The 21,471-nt window shown below is 26.2% G+C and overlaps 2 protein-coding genes across 2 annotated transcripts; both read left to right on the plus strand.

Moving 5' to 3' along the window:
• The first annotated feature begins 678 nt into the window (after positions 1 to 678).
• On the plus strand, positions 679 to 7,742 carry LOC114168758 (protein DETOXIFICATION 43-like). The gene is made up of 12 exons (XM_028053678.2): positions 679 to 846; positions 1,404 to 1,525; positions 2,619 to 2,939; positions 4,089 to 4,279; positions 4,662 to 4,797; positions 4,912 to 5,008; positions 5,431 to 5,531; positions 5,912 to 6,075; positions 6,313 to 6,501; positions 6,607 to 6,702; positions 7,019 to 7,140; positions 7,502 to 7,742. The coding sequence occupies exons 1-12, from the start codon at positions 770 to 772 to the stop codon at positions 7,554 to 7,556; spliced, it is 1,671 nt and encodes a 556-aa protein (XP_027909479.2). The 5' UTR covers positions 679 to 769; the 3' UTR covers positions 7,557 to 7,742.
• Positions 7,743 to 10,990: 3,248 nt separating this feature from the next.
• On the plus strand, positions 10,991 to 21,136 carry LOC114170671 (protein DETOXIFICATION 43-like). The gene is made up of 12 exons (XM_028056198.2): positions 10,991 to 11,073; positions 12,070 to 12,191; positions 13,651 to 13,926; positions 14,514 to 14,668; positions 15,129 to 15,264; positions 15,724 to 15,820; positions 16,419 to 16,519; positions 17,191 to 17,354; positions 18,069 to 18,257; positions 19,114 to 19,209; positions 19,674 to 19,795; positions 20,938 to 21,136. Exons 1-12 carry the CDS (start codon positions 10,991 to 10,993, stop codon positions 21,014 to 21,016), a joined length of 1,620 nt encoding a protein of 539 aa, XP_027911999.2. The 3' UTR covers positions 21,017 to 21,136.
• The last annotated feature ends 335 nt before the right edge of the window (positions 21,137 to 21,471 follow it).

A 21,471-nucleotide genomic window follows, 5' to 3' on the forward strand; every position in this document is an offset into this window, starting at 1 on the left:
TAGTTATATACTATGAAATTGTCTCATCTTTATAGTCGACGTGAGACTAAGTTTTTTTTTTTTTATGTTATCCTCTGCTGAGCATTAAAAACACACTGTTTTTGTACTTTAAAAATAATTTTAATATATTTTAAAATTTTAAAATTAATGACCATCAGTGTATTTTGAAGGCAGAACAGATGAACAATAGAGAAAAACCAGTAGAGAATCCAATCTCTCCAATGATATACATTAAACATTAGACTATAGGGAAAAATATAAAAATGATTATGATTTGTGTGTGTTTATAATGGTAGGAGATGGAATATAGTTGCATAGTTTAACTGAGGAAGGTTCCAACTGTATGAAGAAGACAAAATTATGATGCTTGTAAATGCTTCATTATTTGGCTCTTGGATATCCCCAAACCACTCCTATAAAAACCATCACTTCTCTACTAATCTTTCAACACCAGAAAGGTATCATCACATTACTATCTTCTTACCTTAAATTTCTTCTATCATTTGCATGCAATGTGATCATCAATCATCATCATCATCATATATGTTTCTTCTCTGTTGTCATTATTAATGTGAACATTCAACATTAATATTATCGAACCATCTCAAACTAAACTTATGATGTTATTGTATATAGTTCTGCAGATTAATGTTGTTGATCAGATAGATACACACCCTGAAGGATTTTCTTCTTCTCAGATCAATTTCTTCAAACACTTCGTCTGCATAGCTTTTCTCACTTCTGGTGTGAGATTCATCAAAATCCATTAATGGAAGAGAATGGTAGTTCCAATGAACCAAACAGCAACTCGAAGTGGCCTCTCTTCATTTTCTTCAAAGGTGCAAGGTATGATATTAATTACTCATTATTATTATTTTTTTTTTTTGTAAGAGAAAATTTTACTGTCTAAAATATATAGAAAGAAAGTGTTGAAAACAAACTCTTCAATATACTCTTTAGGCACACTATTTTTGTTGACTGGAGTTTATTATAAATCTTAAAGAAATGTTGTGTTCTGCATTTTTATTATTTGTTTGAATAAGTTTTAGCGAGTGTTATGTGAAAAAAAGTTATATAAGGTGAGATTTGTATTTTATTTATATATTATTAAATTGTTTTATTTTTAGACGACATAGGATTTTCAACAAAAATTTTAACGAATAAAATAATATAATTAATAATATATTATAATATTATTGAAAGTTCATTTAGTTTGTTATATAGAATAATATATTGGATATATGGGGAAAATTGTTTGACCTATATAGTTACATTATTGCATTTACATGTGAAAGCTCTTATCTGATAAGCATTATTAATGTAGTTTTATAAATGAAGTATAATTAATAATAATATATTTTCTTGATTCTGGTAATTAATTAAATTAATTAATTTTAATGTAGGGATGTTTTCAAATTGGATGCACTTTCTCGGGAGTTATTAGGGATTGCTTTTCCCTCAGCACTAGCCGTTGCAGCTGATCCAATTGCTTCTCTAATTGACACAGCTTTCATTGGCCACATAGGTATTTTATATATAAAATATTATATATATATATATATATATATATATATATATATATATATATATATATATATATATATATATATATATATATATATATATATATATATATATATATTCAATCATCCATAGTTATGAGTAGCCAAATGGGTTAATATGGAATTGGTCAAAAAAATCATATTTAATTCAAATTTCTAAATAAAGTTCAACTTTGTAAGAGTTTTTTTTTTTTCCCCAAAATTCTTCGGATTAGTTAAATGAAATTAAAGGAGAATATAAAAGGGTTAGTCTTTAACTTATTTTATTAGGTCTTCATAAAATTTTTATTTTTATATATTCTCATACATGTGAGATGTTATATTTTCTAATCCTATTACAACTTTTCTTTACCTTTTTTTTAAATATTTCTAGAAATATAAAACTTAACCCATTACATTATAAGAAAATGATTAAATAGTAATCAAAATTAATTATTATAATGATTAATTTATAAAATAAATATTATTAATATATGAAATATTTTTTATTATAAATAAAAAATTATAATTAATTTATAAATTGGTTTTTAAATTAGACTCTAATATTACTTACTAAACTTTTGGTTATTTAAAAGAAATAGTATATAAATTGATCATTAATTAGAGAATAATTTAAATATTAAATTTTTTGACAACCAAAATATTAATGACCAATTTATAAATCAGTATATTTTTTATTCATATGAAATTATTTTAGATATTAGTTTATAAATTTGTATTTAAATTAGTCATTATAATAATTAATTATTTTTTATTTTAATGGTAATTATTTTAGAATTTTCTTATAATGTATTTAAAAAAAAAAGAATTATATTTTTCTTATAATGTGATTCCTGAAAATTTAACTTCTTAGACAATTATAAATATGTAAATTTAGAATGTGATTCCTGGTGATAATACCATACTGTGGTAACTTAATTAACTAAGCATGTGTTCATTAGAAATATAACATGAAATCATTTACATAAGCTTAATTATTAATTCCTTATAATTTGAACCATTAATTTGACATTTTTTTTCTGTCTTGAAGCTAATATTTTGTTTTGATGTGTTCAGGGCCTGTGGAACTTGCTGCTGCAGGAGTTTCCATTGCTTTGTTCAACCAAGCTTCAAGAATCACCATTTTTCCTCTTGTGAGCATCACCACTTCATTTGTGGCTGAGGAAGATACTCTTGAAAAGCTCAAAGAAGTGATTGTGCCAGAGGAACACATGCTTCAACACATGGAAAAAGGTTCTCTCAAACACAGTAATAACATTTCACCAAAACCTCTGCTTCAAAATTCTGAATCAAAGGATCCAGAAGTCAAAAGTTTTGGATCCCAAGCTCTGCAAAATAATCATGCTACAAGGGACAATCACACAGAAACTGGAGATGGTAATTTTTTCTCTCAGGATCCCTTTTTTTTATTATTTTCAAATGTCAAGAAAATATTTTAATTTTTATTTTATTATCCTTTTTTTTTCAAATATCAAGAAAATATTTTTATTTTTATTTTATTCTTATACACTAAAGGTCCTACAAATATTTTAAAATTAGACCGGGTGGAAATAATTGGTTTGACTTTCGTTCAACTGATAATAATTAAAATGTATATATTAAATGCTAAATAAGATTTTAAGTAGTAATATAAAATTAATAAAAATCTGGATCTTGAAACTATAAATTAATATAAAATGATTACGTTATATGTATACTATTAAAAATTTTCATGTGAATTTTCTTGTAAAGTTGTAAAAAAATTTGCAAAAAAAACTTTTTTTTTATTATTTTTTCCAAAAAATTTTATTGACACATAATTATTTTTTATAAAATTATAAAATTTGTAAGTATTTTTTATAAAATTTGTTGTAAAAGGTATTTTATACAAAATATTTTATAAAAAAATTGATAACAATTTTTTTCAAATTTTTTTCATAACAAAATAATAAAATTTATAAGTATTTTTTATAAAAAAAAATTTCAAAACAAAATTGATAGGAAATGTGAGTTTTTTAACGGTAATTTCATAAAATAAAGAATAAAATTATTTGATAAAATAATTTATACTTGAACTGTTTAAATTTTAACTTATTTATGATTACTTATGTCTATAGTCTTTCAATTTTAATATATATATATATATATATGACAATTAAAGCATTGTATATTAAATTTAAAAACAAAAAGTAGAATGTAATTTGTTAGACTTATTATCACAGGATTTGAATGAATTCTTCATGGATTTTCACCATTTCTATAAAGTATCATTCTTTTCTGGAATTATCAAATTAAGAAACCATTCTAATACACTAGTTCAACTTAGCTATATCAGTTTTTGAAAACAGTGAGCCCTAGTTATGCCTCTTTCTTTATACAATATTTAAGAAGAATCTAGACATAGTACATGCTTCTATTATGATCATCGACACCTACTTTTGTTATCATATGTTGTCGGTGTTGCCGACATGTATACATGGAGAAAGATTGAATAATGCAGATACCAGTGTTTTATTATATTCCTATATATTTTTTATTACTTTTCAGAAGCCAACAAAAGTATCTGCAAGTCTTCATGGATTACTAAGAGTGGAGAGAAAGATGGAAAGAAGAAGAAGAAGAGACGTATTGCTTCAGCATCAACAGCACTACTTTTTGGCACCATCCTTGGTCTTATTCAAACTGCTGTTCTTATATTTGCAGCAAAACCTCTCTTACGTGTTATGGGTGTGAAACCAGTAAGATTATGTCATGATTTATTAGAAAAGGGTTTAATATTTTCTCGATTTAATACGTTTTTTATCTCTTAATTTTTAGTGAAAATTGAAATTAATCTATCTTTGAAACTCTGACCAAACTGATCTCTTGATTTTATAAACATACGAATTTAATTTTTTTAACCAAACTTTGTTAAGTTTATTTGATGTTTTAAACGCGTTTCTCAATTAATATTGAAGTGAAAATGTGTCAAATGGTGTCAACAACTTAAATGTTAAGAGACTTGAAAATTAAGGAATAAAAAAATATTTAATCTTTTTATTTTTGTCATGCTTTTATAAGATAAAAAAGTTGTATGATGTTCATCCTGTTTAATCACAGTGATTTTGTTACTTTGCTTAGGATTCTCCAATGCTAAATCCAGCAGAAAAGTACTTAAAACTAAGATCTATTGGAGCACCTGCGGTTCTTCTTTCCTTGGCCATGCAAGGAATCTTTAGAGGGTTTAAGGATACAACAACTCCATTATATGTCATTGGTAGCTTCAAATTATACATATTTTTTAATATTACCATATATATTTTGAGAAAGAAAGTGTACTTATACATTTTTTTGTATCCTAACTCGGTTTTCGTTTGTTGATTTTATTTAGTTTCTGGATATGCATTCAATGTCATCTTGGACCCAATTCTTATTTTCACATTGAAATTAGGCATCAGAGGAGCAGCAATCTCACATGTTCTATCTCAGTGAGTCACTTGTCTTGTTATGATGTACGAATATAATATGTATATGAATATAATATGTGTATGAAATACGTTGATACGTTTATTATAAAAGCAATTGAATGCAACAACTAATATATATTTATATATATGTACATTGAATAATGTATAATTTTTTAAAAATATATAATAAATATATGATTATTATTATGTAAATATATATATTAAAATTAAATATATTAAATATTGTCAATTGATAAATATTAATAAAATATTTTTAAGTATTAACTACTAATACATGTCAGACATGGATAGATAATACAAATTGAAGTATTTATAGATACATGACATAAATTTAATTATAAGTGCATTTTTGTTATATATTTGAATTTGAATACTAATTGTTCAAGATATTTCATGTTCTTACAAGACTGTAACACTTTCAGGTACATGATGGCAATCACTCTTTTACTGATATTAATGAAAAAAGTGCATCTCTTACCTCCAAGCATAAAGGATCTGCAGATTTTCAGATTTCTTAAAAATGGTAAGGCCATCTTGAGATTGCATATTCTAAATATTAATAGAATAAGAAAAAAAAAGCCAAATGTCACAATAAGAAAAAAATACATAGAAGTTAAACAGAAAACAATAACATCACAATACCTGTTTCAGAAATATAGGTTAATCTGCTGAACAACCAACTGGTACTGCATAAAACTGTCACTTTTTTTTTTTCTTCATATATTACATCATTGAATGATATAGTATATATCATTGAATGATATAGTATACGATGAGAATCGAAGTGTGAGTCTAAGTTCTATATTAAGTTAAAATAAAAAAGTTGAGAACCATATAAGTCAAGGTCCATAAATCCTATCGCCTTAATATGTTTTGATTTTGTTTCGAATTTCTATGTTGCAGGAGGTTTGTTGATGCTGAGAGTGATAGCAGTGACATTTTGTGTTACCTTGGCAGCATCATTAGCAGCAAGGCTTGGTTCAATTCCCATGGCTGCATTTCAGACATGCCTGCAAGTCTGGTTGACTTCATCTCTTCTTGCAGATGGTTTAGCTGTTGCTGTTCAGGTAATCGTACATGTTTCTATCACACTCAATAGTTTCAATAGTTTCATGTCGTTTAAAAATTAAAATTTAAGACGGTTTAAATATTTTTTCTTGTTTTATCTTTTGAAGTATATTTTAACAATAAAACCATGATCGGAAACATTTCATCTTTATACTTTTATTTTTGCTTTTTTATTTATAATTACAAAATATTATAGTATTTTAACACTAGTTAATCAGTTTTTTCCATCTTCACAGGCAATTCTAGCTTGTTCTTTTGCTGAAAAGGACTATAAGAAAACAACAGCAGCTGCAATAAGAACACTGCAAATGGCTTTTGTTTTAGGAATGGGTCTTTCTCTTACTGTTGGACTTGGATTATACTTTGGAGCTGGAATATTCTCTAGAAATATTCATGTTGTGCACTTAATTAAAATAGGCTTACCGGTAATTAATAAATATTATTTTACAACAAATCAACAATCAAAACCATGATATTTATGTTTCAATCATAATTATCTAATTAATTTCATTCATATAATAATCCACCAGTTTGTGGCTGCTACTCAACCAATCAATTCATTAGCCTTTGTGTTTGATGGAGTGAACTATGGAGCTTCTGATTTTGCATACGCAGCATGCTCTCTGGTAAGTTCACACATGCCCTTTTTCATTCTTTATGTTTTGGTACACCCAATAAATCTTACATCGTTTGGGAGTCGAACTCAAACAAAGTTTAAATACTTCTTCTACCTCCCTCCACTTACTGAATTGTTTTTTAAGGATAAAATCATGACGGAGCTCAAACTTGGATCGGGGTCTTCATGATAAAAATCTCATCGACTACAGATAAAATCAATCACAATATATATAAATGAATAAAAACTTTATTTTATAAATCGATTTTGTAAGATTGAGGTAGACTTTCAAGTATATGTATTAATATACTACTTTCTTTTTTCAGGTGGTGGTGTCCATAGTAAGTGTAGCCATAGAGTTTGTTCTCTACAGGGCCAAACATTTCATTGGGATTTGGATTGCACTAACCATATATATGACTCTCCGCATGTTGGCTGGTGTATGGAGGTAATTAAACTTTGCATATTACTCGGTTTAACTTTCATGATATTATAACTTTTCTTGCAGCAAACATAAGTATATAAAAATAAGTCACACTTTTATGATATACAGAAGAAGTGTTACACTAATTAAATGTAAAGGACTTCAATAATTTTTAGTAGTAATATGATCTTAACAGAGTTTTGTATTAGAAATTCAAGTGAGTCTAAGTTCTACATTAATTATAAATGAAAGAATATAGTATTATATCAGATCTCATTGGTGTTGTATCTCCTCAATAAACTGATCTTTAAACCTAACATTTTGATGTAACATTACATGTACAAAACCTAATTGGTTGGATCGTGCTTGATAATTGCACATGCAGGATGGGAACTGGGACAGGACCATGGCACTATCTCAGAGGTTGTTCATTGACTTAATTAGGACATATTATTATCTAATCACCAGACAAATTTTGTTGTCGAGTATTTTACTTGTTCTGTATTCATATCACGCTCTCACTTTCCCCTTATACGTAGGATTTTTATTATATATTTTTGTAATACATCTAGGTTTGCTTCATTCACACTCATTATTTTACTTTTTGTAATACATCATTGCTTCATTTACACGTTATATATATCATATTGTGGTTTTCAGAAGATTCATAGTCATATATTGTGTTTTTGCATTGCGTATATTTCAGAGAGTAATCGTTTACTTCAATTTTTTCAAGCCACGTTAAAGCATATAATTAAAATTTGTAGATTGTCATTTTGAACCACACCAAAAAATAAAAATTAAGGGTTGTTGATAGGGTATTACAGCAACATATATAACACTGGAGCAAAGTTTTTCAAGAATCATTAGTATGTGAATTGTAATTGTTGAATAATGATTAAATAATTCACCTCTACCAATAATAATTAATACTAGAAATTCACATTAAGTGGAGATAATAAGTGATGCTTTTTTGATTGACAAAAAAAATTACATAAAATGAACTTCCAATCCTTTTATAAAATCATTTCGAAATACGGTTCAAAACCCAAGGTAAAAAATACAAAATAAAAATAACAAAATATTGTGGTAAAGAAAATTGAATTCAATTCATGTTCTAACATTTTAACAAAATCCTACATTACTTGATCACTCTTTGGAACCTATTAATTAATACCTACACAACTCATGATTTGAACTAGAATGTGCAACATTTTGTTGTTCATGTGTTATGTTGGTTCCATTTCTAAATTATGTAACGAGAAATTAGATTCTCCAGAGATAGCAACTTGTACTTTTGCATTCCGACCCAAGTAAATTCTCGGTAGTATCTACACCCTGCATCCAAAATTTTATTCTTTTATTATTTGTACCCAACTTTTTTTTCCATACTAGAGTCACAACTGCTATATATACGAGAAAAACTATTTAGACTATAGAGTCTAAAAAAGTTAGACCATGAAATAGAAGAAAAGAGAACTCCCACGAATGGAGGTAAGCTACATCATTTTATCTTTATAGTGTAGATATCTATCAAAAGACACGAGACAATGGTAAGACCGGACGAGGCGGGTCAGCACGGGCCAAGACAAGACAACCCAGGTTGATAGTAGAGACATGATGACTCAGATCGACAGTCGAGATGAACTAGTCTGGACCCATGACCGAGTGGGTTGGCTCGAGCCTACGATCGAGACGAGTCACACTGGGTCCATAATTGACTCAGGTCCTCGGCCAAGAATGACTAACCCAGGCCCACGACCGAGATTGGTCGGCCTGGGCCGACAGTCTAGATGAGTCTGACCGATGATCAATATTTCTTGGATCGGACCGATTATCGAGATAGACTGACTTAAATCGAACATTTAATAATATATTTTAAAAAAATTAGTATATTTTTCATGTTTATACAGGACACCCATGAATTGGCCTTGACCCAAAAGACTTTTGTGGCCCTTTTGGCTCTATGGACTTTTTTAATTCTAGATTTTTCTTAATTGGAGACTTTTTGATGTTGTGGATTTTTTTGACCCCGACCCTGGTAGCCAAGGCCAAGCCCTGTAAGCCGGACCAAATTGCATCATGCTAATAGAACCTATCTCTCTCCCACCTTTATTCCTTTCAATAGCTCTTTCAACAGCTTTTCGGGTACAAATTTATAAAAAAAATTAAAAATAAAAAAATAAAGTATTTGTTTAATATAATAAAATTCCATAAAAAAATTTATAAAAGAAATATAAAGTTTGTGTCTAATTATAAAATTCCATAAAAATGTTATAAAAGAAATATAAAGTTTGTGTCTAATTATAAGATTTCATAAAAAAAAACGTTACATGAAAAAGATAAAGTTTGTGTTTAATTATAAAATTTCATTAAAAAAAAACCGTTACAAAAAAAGAAGGTGGATTTTGTTTTAATTTTTAAGAATGAGAATGTGTAAGAATAAAAATGTGTGTGTATTTAATTATAAAATATAAAATTTTATAGAAAAAACGTTACAAAAGGAAGATTGTTTAATTACAAAATTTCATGAAAGAAGTTATAAAAGAAAGATAATTTTTTTATTTAATTATAAAATTTCATAGAGAAAAACGTTACAAAAGGAAGATAAAGCTTATGGTTAACTACAAAATTTCATGAAAAAAGTTATAAAAGAAAGATAAAGTTTTTGTTTAAAATAAAATTTCATAAAAAGAACGTTAAAATGGAATATTAAGGAACATAAAGTTTGTGTTTAATTATAAAATTCTATACAAAAAACGTTACAAAAGGAAGATGGAGTTTGTTTTAATTATTAAGAATGAGAATGTGTGTATTTAACAATAAAATTTCACAAAAAACGTTACAAAAGGAAGACAAAGTTTATGTTTAATTTATAAAATTTCATAAAGAAAAAAACGTTACAAAAGAAGACAAAGTTTGTATTTAATTACAAAATTTCATAAAGAAACTGTTACAAAAAGAAGATGAAGTTTGTGTTTAATTATAAATTTTAAAAAAACGTTATAAAAGGAGTATAAGGAAGTTAACGTGTGTATAATGTAATTTTAAATAAAATTCAGGACACGAGGGGTTTAATCATTAAATTTTATAAGAATAATTAAAATTAAACCATATTGTTTTTAAACAATTTCAAAAATACTATAGTTTTTATTTTTATTTTTTTAATATCCTATTGTATTGAAATATTGCATCTTTTCTATGATTTTGGATAGTCAATATATCATATTCTTATATATTTCATTAAATTTCTATAGCTTCCAAATAATTTATTAGGATCAATTTTAATATAATTATTATAAAATATAAAAAACTTTACATATATAGAGAGAGTATGAGATCAATTTATTATTATATTATATATAAATTATATTCTTTTTATATATTACATGCATTCATTCACGCCTTCTTATGCATTATTTTTCTCCAAATTTTCATTTAGTGGTCCATTATTTTTGTTGATTATTTTATAGCAATATATGAATCACGCAGTAGTTTCAATTATTTGCGAGTTCTAGGACTTCTGCATGCCGTGTTTAATTATCTTGCATGTAACTGATTAATTCATTAAGAAAAAGACAACATTAATTCAACAAAACTATAGACGAGAAAAATAATAATGTTATAAACTTTTATAGGGTGCTATAAATACATCACTTCCTTCTTGTGATCTTTCCACGACAAACTTCAAGGTTAACTTTCATTAATTTCCTTTCATTTGTAAGGAAAAAAAAAAAGATTATTACTTCAATAATCTCTAATATATTTCATGCGTTAATCTTTGAATACATGCTTATAACTATTTGCATTTGAAATTTCTCAGATTGAACAAGAACATTGTTTAGATCTGTGATTATTTGAAAGCTACAAGACCATGGAGAACATCAATGGCAGTTCCGAAGAAGCTAACAACAACAAACGAGGAATTCCATTCTTGGTTTTCTTCAAAGACGCAAGGTCCACATAATTTTTTTATGTTTCAAAAAAATTTAATAGTTACCATGTTCATGTTTTGTTTTTAAAAACTTGGCTTAATTATTCGGAACATATCGAATTTAGTTCCAAAATTTCAAGATGGATATCCACTTTGTTTCAATTTAGTACTCAAATTCGATTTTGTGCATCAATGTAGTACATCTCGTTAATTTTCCGCAAACGCAGTTAACGGCGTACCACGTGTCAGCCTATGGATTTTTTAATTTTTTTAATTTTTTTTAATTTTTAATTTTTTTTAAAAAACAAATTTGTCACGCGTAAATCCTTGGTGTGACACGTGACATTGTCAGTGACATGTGACAAGGTATCATGGCAGGATACCTGCCAAGTGTCATTGTCTTGATTTCAACTTAGTCTCCACCTATGTCTATTTGTTTTAATTTAATACCCATATATGTTTATTTGTTTTAATTTAATCACACTCTATTTGTTTCAATTTTGTCCGAATATTTTTTTACAAAATAGATAAATATTATGTCTTCCTTAAGAGCAAATTTATTATTTATATAAATGTTATATTTATATTTGTTATTAAACTGAGTGAGTATGTTCGGAGTAATTAAGCCTAAACATTTATAAGGATTTTGCTTTCCTAAATTTACTTTTCTACATTATTTATGTCATATTTAATTACAATGCAACATGCTTTTAAACATCTTACATCAAATTCATTCAAAAAGTGAGTTATATTTTTGGTATATATATATATATATATATATATATATATATATATATATATATATATATATATATATATATATATATATATATAACTTTTTAAAACATAAACGGACATATTATAACAAATCCCATGTATATGTTAAATTTTAATATTTAAAATAGATTAATTTATCTTTAGAAGGAAAAGAAAGTGATATGTAATTTGCATTTATATGAATCTAAGCAACAATAAATGTAATTTTGGAAGAGCTAACACTGAATAATGTGAAAATGTAGAAATATTTTGAAGGTGGATTCACTTTGTAGAGAGATATTAGGGATTGCACTCCCTTCTGCTCTTGCTGTTGTTGCTGATCCCATTGCTTCATTGATAGACACAACATTCATAGGCCACTTGGGTATTCATTCATTTATCTCTTCATTGCCAACATTACTTTATAATTTCACAAATATTCCTCCCTAGATACTTCAAATAAAACACCAATGTTTGAACATGTTTTACTCATAAACTATCTCTCACATGCTCCTTAATAAAGAAAGTGTTCTATCTAAACCATTCATAGTTGATTTAAATATATGTTTAGTAACGTAAAATTTGATCTTTAAATTTTTAAAATGAACATATATAATCTTTTTAACCTAGTTACATTAAATTATTTTGACGTGTTAAGTGACATTTCGAGATTGACATTTAGTTGTTTACACTGATTGACACATTTTATCTCAAATGTCAGTCTAGAAAGTCGTTTAACACGAAAAAAAAATTAATACAGTTAGTAGTAGCGGATCTTGACCAAACTTTTTGGGAAAGTCAAAATAATATATTCAAAATGCATATATTTAATATTATTGTCACTAATTCAATAAAAATGAGTACATAATTTAGTGTAATTATAACTATAAAAAAATTACTCATATTTAAAGGATGGTCCATCATTTTTTCATTTTTTCAACTATTTTTTTCTCAATGTAAATAACTATATTATCTGCAAGTATTCATCTTCCATTGTATCAATGTGCATAGATTGATTCAAAACAACTATGATAATCAATTCATAATTAAGAATTCAACCATGAAAAATCACATAATACATAACTTGTTCTTCTATACGCATAAAAAGTGAATATAAAAGAGTTATGAGAGAAGAAATAGTGTTAAGTATTAGACAAATATTTCATTATCAAGTGAAATAAAATAAAGTTACATTTTTTTCTTTGAGAATGAAAGAGAATTTATGAAAAAATGAGTTTCTGTCTATTTTCTTTTTTCTTTTTCTTCCCGTAAACTCAAAAGACAATAAAAGAGAAAATAAAATCTATCTTAATAAAAAAAATTTATTATATTTGATTTTATATTTTATTATTTATTAACATTAAAACAAATAAAAAAATACATAATTTACGTTTCATTAACTTTTTAATATATTACTTAATTTTAAAAAAATATACATAATTTAAAGAATTTAAAAATACATATAATTTAAGGAATGTAAAAATACATATAATTTTAAAATTTTCAAAATACAAATAATTTTTAAAAAAATCAAAAAGTTTGATGGCCTCCATCTTTCCCTTCTATTTTCCCTCTAATCGATAGATTAAAATGACTGAACTAATTTATTTTTAAAACTTAAAAATCAAAATATATCAAGATTTTGAATATTCAAATTTATGAATTAAATATATATATATATATATATATATATATATATATATATATATATATATATATATATATCCCAATTATGCAAAACATCACACTTATCATATACTAACTTCAATCTTCCTTTAGAATTTAATTTTGACATATAAACTTTCTTTCTTTTATTTTTGTTCTTCTTTGTTGTGTATGTATAGGACCACTTGAACTTGCTGCTGCAGGAGTTTCCATTGCTGTGTTCAACCAAGCTTCAAGAATCACCATTTTTCCTCTTGTTAGTATCACAACTTCCTTTGTGGCTGAGGAAGATACCATCCAAAACTTGGCCACCAAACAAACACAAAATGATAATACTAAACTAGAAACAGATAATGTCGATGAAGCTCCAAAAGAATCAAACAATGTTGAAGCTACAAAGAGTTCTAATGTGGAAAAAGTTGACGCAGGGAACATGGACATAAATAATGAAAATGGTAAGTTTTCTCTATCCACATCATTAAACCTATTTTTTATAAATTTTCTTCAAGAAGAAAACCGTCTTAATACATCCAATAGTCGAGTCTAGATTCTCTTATGGTTTTTTAGGTGTTGTCCTCTGTTGAGTATTAAAAATACACTGTGTTGATACTTTAAATATCTTTTTAATATATTTTAAAATATTAAAATTAGTAGTAATCAGTGTATTATAAAAACACAACATAGAAACAGCACAAAAAAAAAAACCCAATAGAAAATCGAAATTCTCCAATAGTCTCACATATTTAGGAATCGAGACCAAGATCAACTTAAATACACATTCATCATTATGCTTTCGGAGACATTTTTTAAAAATAAAATCATAACGAACTTTTAGATTCTAAAATAAACAATACATCAAATGCAGTTATGAATTCTAACAATATCATTTGACAGACTTAGAAATAATCATTTAAGAGACTGTGTGTTTGTCGACGTGTGAATTTGTCTGTAATACATTATTACATAAGATATTTATGTCCAAATCTTGTTCACTATTATGGTTTTCTGATGATTAATTTTAATTTTTTGGTTTAATTTTCAGAAAATGTAATGACTAAGAGGAAGCAGAAAGTTGGGAAGAAGGTTATTGCTTCTGCATCAACAGCCTTAATTTTTGGAACAATCCTTGGCCTCCTTCAGACTGCAATCCTTTCATTTGCAGCAAAACCTCTTCTTTATGCAATGGGTCTAAAACATGTAACTTCATTTTTCCATCATCATCAACTAACATATACTTCTATTCATAATATTTATTTTGAACAAAATAATCCAGTGCATCTTATTTTTATTGTAGTACTTTTATTTTTATAATTATTTTATTTGTATATTAGTACGTAGGATAAAATATATACGACGGTAAGAGATTTCATATTGATTAAAAATAAGGTGAATTTATAATATATGTTAGAAGTCTCATATCAACTAAAAATAAGACCAATTCACAATATATAAGTCGGTGTAATCTTTATCTTACAAGTTGGTTTTATCACTTCTAACTATATAACTGAATATAAATCTTATTTTACATATTAGTTTGTAAAAGTGCAAACTAATTGTAAGATTGAGTTAAACTTAAAATTTATTTCTCAAATTTAAATTTAGGTAATTAAGTTTTTTTAATTATAAATTAATAGTGAATTTCTTTTGTTGTATTTAGGATTCTCTAATGCTAAATCCAGCAGAGAAATACCTAAGATTAAGATCAATAGGGTCTCCTGCTGTTCTTCTCTCTTTGGCCATGCAAGGAATCTTTAGAGGTTTCAAAGACACAACAACTCCTTTATATATCATTGGTAGGTTCAAATTATTTTTCTGTTAATTATGAATTTTTTTACTCACACACTTTATTCAACTAATTGAACTAATTATGTGAATACATAAGGTGTCTTTGATATTTATTATTCAATCAAATTTAATTTTATTCCTTAACGAGTCCAGATTTTTTACTGATTTTTTTGTGTTGTTTTTTGCTGAGCATTAAAAATACACTGTGTTGATATTTTAAATATCTTTTTAATATATTTTAAAACGTCAAAATTAGTGGTAGTGTATTATGAAGACATAATAGAGGAACAACACAAAAAATCAGTAGAGAATCTAAATTCTTCCTTAACATATTGATTGGATAAATTTTTAGTTTTTCAATATATTTATTTCCTTTTTAATTTTGTTACGGTAAAAAACTGTCATAAAATATTCTTTTGTATTATATGTTGAAATGTTTATCCTAAGTACGTTTTTTTTTTACTTAGTTTCGGGATATGCTTTCAATGTTCTATTGGACCCAATACTTATCTTTTATATGAAATTGGGCCTCAAAGGTGCAGCCATGGCCCATGTTATCTCCCAGTAAGTCTTTTTACTGTCATATTTTATAACAATGCAGCTTCTTCCTGCACCTCAATAAATTCTACCATGCACCTCCATAAAATAAAATACGTTTGTGTCATTTTGGAATTGCGTAATTTGAAAAGTAAAAATAACTTTTAGAATGTAATTTAGAAGTACTTTTTATTTTATAATTTAGAAAAAAAAATGATTTTGGGATTGTATAATTTAAAAAACAAATATGACTTTCTAATTATAAAATCTAGAAGTGAAAAATGGCCTTCAAATGTTGAAGAGGGTTAAAAAAAAAAAAAAGCTTCTGAATTATACAATCCGGAAGTCATTATTTAACTTCCAGATTACATGATTTTGAATATTATCTTATTTTTCTAAAATACATAATTTAAAATTTATTTTTTATTTTCAGATTACACCAAAATCATTTTGTTTCTACGTTACATAACTTCTAGTTTGTATAACTATAAAAATAGAAAAAATATATATATGGGAATGCAGGGGAAAATTTATGGATATGCAAGAAGAAACTGTCTTTAACAATAGATTATTTATTTTGTGTTAATAGAAATAAGAGTTTTTAAGAATATGTGTATTCTTATAGGTACATGATGGCAACCACCCTCCTTTTTTTCTTGATGAAAAGGGTGCACCTTCTACCTCCTAGCATAAAGGATTTGCAGATTTTCAGATTTCTCAAAAATGGTAAATGCTTGCAATTAATTAATTTCAAAAAATAATATTTCTTTTTATAGGCAAAACTATAATATAAAAAGTTTAATTTTTTAATTATTTTTAATTTTTTAAAAGAAACATTACTAAAAATTCTCATATTACATAATATTTTTCTTGCAAATTTGTTAAAAAAATTGACAAGAAATGACTTTTTTCTGTTATTTTTCTAAGAATTTTAATTGGCAGATAATTCTTTCGTGGATGATTATTTCCTATAAAATTATCTGCAAAATTTGCAAGTATTTCTTACAAAATTTGTTGCGAAAAGTGTTTTATACAAAATATTTTGCAAGAAAATTGGTAGCAATTTCTTGCAAATTTTTTTTTACAACAAAATTTGTAAGTAATTCCTACAAAAAAAAATTCAAAACAAAATTGACAGAAAATATGAATTTTTTTAATAGTGAAAAAAAATGGATCAACAGACCAAAGATGGACTAATCACCAGGTTTTACGGACTAGACTGATCGGACTAAAATAAACTTATGGGTTAAAAATATCAACCAGGTTTGTATTTTTTTTACGGACCGGAGCCGCATACCAGACCTGCTTTGACACTTCTGATAACAATGAGAAAAAAAATCTTAGGGATTTATTAAACTAATTAATTTTATGCTAAGTTTGATAATTTTGTTGTGCAGGGGGTCTATTGTTGGTAAGGGTAGTTTCAGTGACATTTTGTATGACCTTAGCATCATCACTGGCAGCAAGACTTGGTTCCATTCCAATGGCTGCATTTCAACCAGGTCTTCAGATCTGGTTGGCATCATCCCTTCTTGCTGATGGTTTAGCAGTTGCAGTACAGGTTCACTTTCTTTTCTAACCCTAATTTCCTTTCATTTCATTACTTAATATTATACATTTAACATCACATTGAAAATTTTCAACTTGTAAACTGATACACTAATTCTTTTTTTAATTAAAAATTATAATAAAACATATTTTATAAGAATATTCTTTTATAATATATTATTTTAAGGGTTAAATATGTTTTTGTCCTTTAAGTTTCAGTAAAATTTGGAATTAGTCCATCTTCAAAACTTTCGACCAATTTAATCTTTCATCTTTAAAAATACATGAATTTAGTCATTTTAATCAAATTTTGTTAAGTTTATATGATGTTTCAAACGCATTTTATGATAGTATTTGAATTGTTTACACCGTTTGACACATTTCCGCTTTAATGTTAACTTAAATATTATTATAAAATGCGTTTAAAATGTCAAATAAACTTAATAAAATTTGGTAACAAATGACTAAATCCATGCATTTCTAAAGATGGAGGACTAAATTGGTATAAAGTTTCAAAGAGGGACTAATTCTAAAATTTACTGAAACTTGAGCGACAAAAACATATTTAACTTTTATTTTAATAATATAAATATGTATTAGTATCGAAACATATATTATTAAAATATATAAATTTAAGTTATAATAGAATAATTTAATATATATAAACGTAATAATTATTTTAACTTATTATTTGATTAGAATATTAATTAATTATGATGGTTTACAGACAATTCTTGCAAGTTCTTTTGCTGAAAAAGACTATAACAAGGCTACTGCTGCTGCAACAAGAACCCTACAATTGAGTTTTCTTTTGGGAATTGGACTCTCTCTTTCAGTTGCTCTTGGATTATACTTTGGAGCTTCAATATTTTCCAAAAATGCAAGTGTTGTGCAATTAATCAAAATAAGCATGCCGGTATGCACCCTTTAAAAACCATGAAAATCATATCAAATTATCACTTTCCCACATTTTTCCAATGTTTAACTTGTTAGGAATCTAAATATATGTTGAAAGTTAACTATGAAATAAAAATGAAAAAATCGAGTAATATATAAAAGAATAAAAATTCATTGTATCAATCGTTAGGAAGCAGATTTTAAGTTTAATTCTAGGATAGACTTTTTAAAAAATTGCTCTGATATCATTTTAGAAGTGGGTTTAAAGTCTTACTCAATCTCACAAAACCAGTTTATAAGGTGAGGTTTATTTTCCATTTATATACTATGAAATAGTCTTATCTTGTTGATATGTACTTCCAACGTCATTAAGTATATTAATAGTTAGGAAGTGAGTTTTAAACCTACTTATAAGATAGGTTTTCTAAAAGATGGTTCTGATACAATTTTAAAAGTGAGTTTAAAGTTTAACTCAATCCCACAAAATCAACTTATAAGATGATGTTTATTTTTCACTAATATATTATGAAATTGTCTTATTTCTGATCGATACGAACTTCTTTCGTTAAATATCTAATACCTCAGTTATGAAATATTATTAGACGGTGGGATAGCACGTGAAGTGGTTATGATGAATATCAATGTGATGCAGAGATATTATTACACAGTCTCCAATCATATACCTATAATAGTTTATCTCACATGGGAAAATGAGACTCACATCTAAACCCTAAAACTAATCACATGTTACTGTCGTTGAAGGAACTATTATTTGCTTTTGGTATGTTTTGAAATAAATGATTGATTTTTATTTAAGACATAAATCACCACCATTAGTGATCTAAACACTTTTCTGATATCATTTATTTCCCCAGTTTGTTGCAGCTACTCAACCAATCAATTCACTGGCCTTTGTCTTCGATGGTGTCAATTATGGTGCTTCAGATTTTGCTTATTCTGCATATTCTTTGGCAAGTTCACATGCTTTTCTTTAGATATATTTTTGGTCTTTCAGGTTTTAGTGAAATTTAGAATTAGTTTCTTTTCAAAAATTTTAATCAATTTAGTCTTTTATCTTTAAAAATGCGTGAATTTAGTTCTTTTAACCAAATTTTGTTAAATTTATCTGACATTTCAAGCGTATTTCATGATAATATTTTGACACGTTTTCGTTTCAATATTAACTCAAATATTATCATAAAATGCGTTTAAAATATCAAATAAACTTAATAAAATTTGGTAAGAAGTACTGAATCCATACATTTTTAAATATGAAGAACTAAATTGGTATAAAGTTTGAAAGAGTGACTAATTGCAAAATTCACTGAAACTTGAGGAACCAAACACATATTTAACCCTTGTTTTTTTCTTCCTTTTCATGATATCTCACCTTAACCAAACTTTGATTAATTTTTTTTCTACTCTTTTTGTTTAGGTTTTGGTGTCATTAGTGAGTATTCCTGTAGAAATTTTTCTCTTCAGAAGTAAAAAGTTTATTGGAATATGGATTGCATTAAGCATATACATGATTCTTCGTATGTTAGTTGGTATATCGAGGTAAACTTCACCTTCTCTATTCAATCTTCTAACTACTTTCAATGCAATCTTTTCTCAATTTTTGAGAACATCAAAATATATACGATACATGTTGAATCTTAAAAATATATATAAATCATCGATAGATTTTGAAGTATCAACATAGTTGAAATATCACACTATATAGTAATTTTTATAATAACTTATTTGAAACCTTAAAAATATATTAATGTGAGTTAAATATGTTTTTGGTCCTTCAGTGAAAATTGAAATTAGTCTCTCTTAGAAACCTTGAATATAGTCCTTCATCTTTAGAAATGTATGCATTTAATCCTTTAAACCAGATTTTCTTAAATTTATTTTATATTTCAAACACGTTTCTCAGCTAACATTGAAGCGAACATGTGTCAAACGGTGTAAACAAACTAAAATACTATAATGAAATGTGTTTGAGACGTTAAATAATCTTAATAAAATTTGGTTAAATTGACTAAATTCACGCATTTTCAGAGTTTGGAGACTAAATTGATTAAAAGTTTCTAAGAGAGACTAATTCAAATTTTCACCAAAAATTCATATTTAACCAAAAAATTATTATATTCTAAAATATTAAAATCAGTATTAAATAATATATTTTGAAAACTAAAAAAAAAGCAGAAAATCTGATTTTGGATACAAAACCAAAAGGATTATCCATTGAGTTTCCAATAATATATAGGCTTGTTTTAAGAATAAAGGCTTTTTAATAAAATGTCATTTGTATATTAACTATTTTTACATTTTTGAATGAACTTAATTAAAACAAACACAAAATCAGGAAAAATCATTAAACTACTTTTTGTCTATTTATAATTTTTTTTTTTCAGCACAAACATGCAAGATCTCCTCTATTGAAAATACGGAATAGAAAATCTAAAAACCCTATTCTATTTAATGATTTACATATGAACAGTATACATAAGTCAGTTTTACATTAATTATCAGTAAATAAAAAGTACTATTATTATATATTTGGTTTTCAACATAACTATTATAAAAAGTTATCAAACTTACAATATGATGGTTCACAAAAAATAAAATAAAAATCATTACTTACAAGATAACTCAACAAATTTATAATGTGTTAGAAATTTAAATATAATTTGTAAATTTTTGATATGCAGGATGGGAACTGGAACAGGACCATGGTTCTATCTTAGAAAACAACCATGGCGTCACATGAGAAGCCACTTATTACCATAGAAACATCAATCTTATCAACAAGAAACACCACTTTTTTTTTTTATCATTTTTGTACTCATAGGATCTCTATCTAGGGTTCCTATTTTAATATTTTGGCATTAATTTTGGTGATAACTTATCTTGAACTGCTCCACATGTGTTATGTTATACATCGTATTCTGTTTCGTCACTTTCAGGAATTAGAAATGTGTTCTGTTCGTATAAATCTTCATCACGTGACTTTTTACAAGATTATGTTTTTCATTGTCAGTCTCTAAGTTTTAGTGTGTTAGGATGGAATACTTGTTACTAGGTTAAAATATTAATTATGACATAATTTTTTTTTTTTACTCAAGAACGTTAGAGTGCGTGTTTGGTTCTGTGTTAAAATGATATAAAAGTGATCTTTTAACATAGAATCAGTACGTGTTTGATTTTCAAAATCAATTAAAGAGTAAAAAATTCATGTTGAATGA

This window comes from Vigna unguiculata, chromosome 11 (genome assembly GCF_037176805.1).
Source record: "Vigna unguiculata cultivar grain cowpea cultivar isolate G323 ecotype 2 chromosome 11, ASM3717680v1, whole genome shotgun sequence".
Taxonomy (NCBI): Eukaryota; Viridiplantae; Streptophyta; class Magnoliopsida; order Fabales; family Fabaceae; genus Vigna; species Vigna unguiculata.

What these genes read in the sequence shown, in the direction of transcription:
- LOC114168758 (XM_028053678.2), top strand. Translation starts at nt 770, where the DNA reads ATGGAAGAGAATGGTAGTTCCAATGAACCAAACAGCAACTCGAAGTGG. An exon ending in GTGTTATGGGTGTGAAACCA is followed by an intron (nt 4,280 to 4,661) that starts GTAAGATTATGT and finishes TACTTTGCTTAG; the next exon opens with GATTCTCCAATGCTAAATCC. An exon ending in ATCTCACATGTTCTATCTCA is followed by an intron (nt 5,009 to 5,430) that starts GTGAGTCACTTG and finishes TAACACTTTCAG; the next exon opens with GTACATGATGGCAATCACTC.
- LOC114170671 (XM_028056198.2), top strand. Translation starts at nt 10,991, where the DNA reads ATGGAGAACATCAATGGCAGTTCCGAAGAAGCTAACAACAACAAACGA. An exon ending in ATGCAATGGGTCTAAAACAT is followed by an intron (nt 14,669 to 15,128) that starts GTAACTTCATTT and finishes TGTTGTATTTAG; the next exon opens with GATTCTCTAATGCTAAATCC. An exon ending in AACTCCTTTATATATCATTG is followed by an intron (nt 15,265 to 15,723) that starts GTAGGTTCAAAT and finishes TTTTTTACTTAG; the next exon opens with TTTCGGGATATGCTTTCAAT.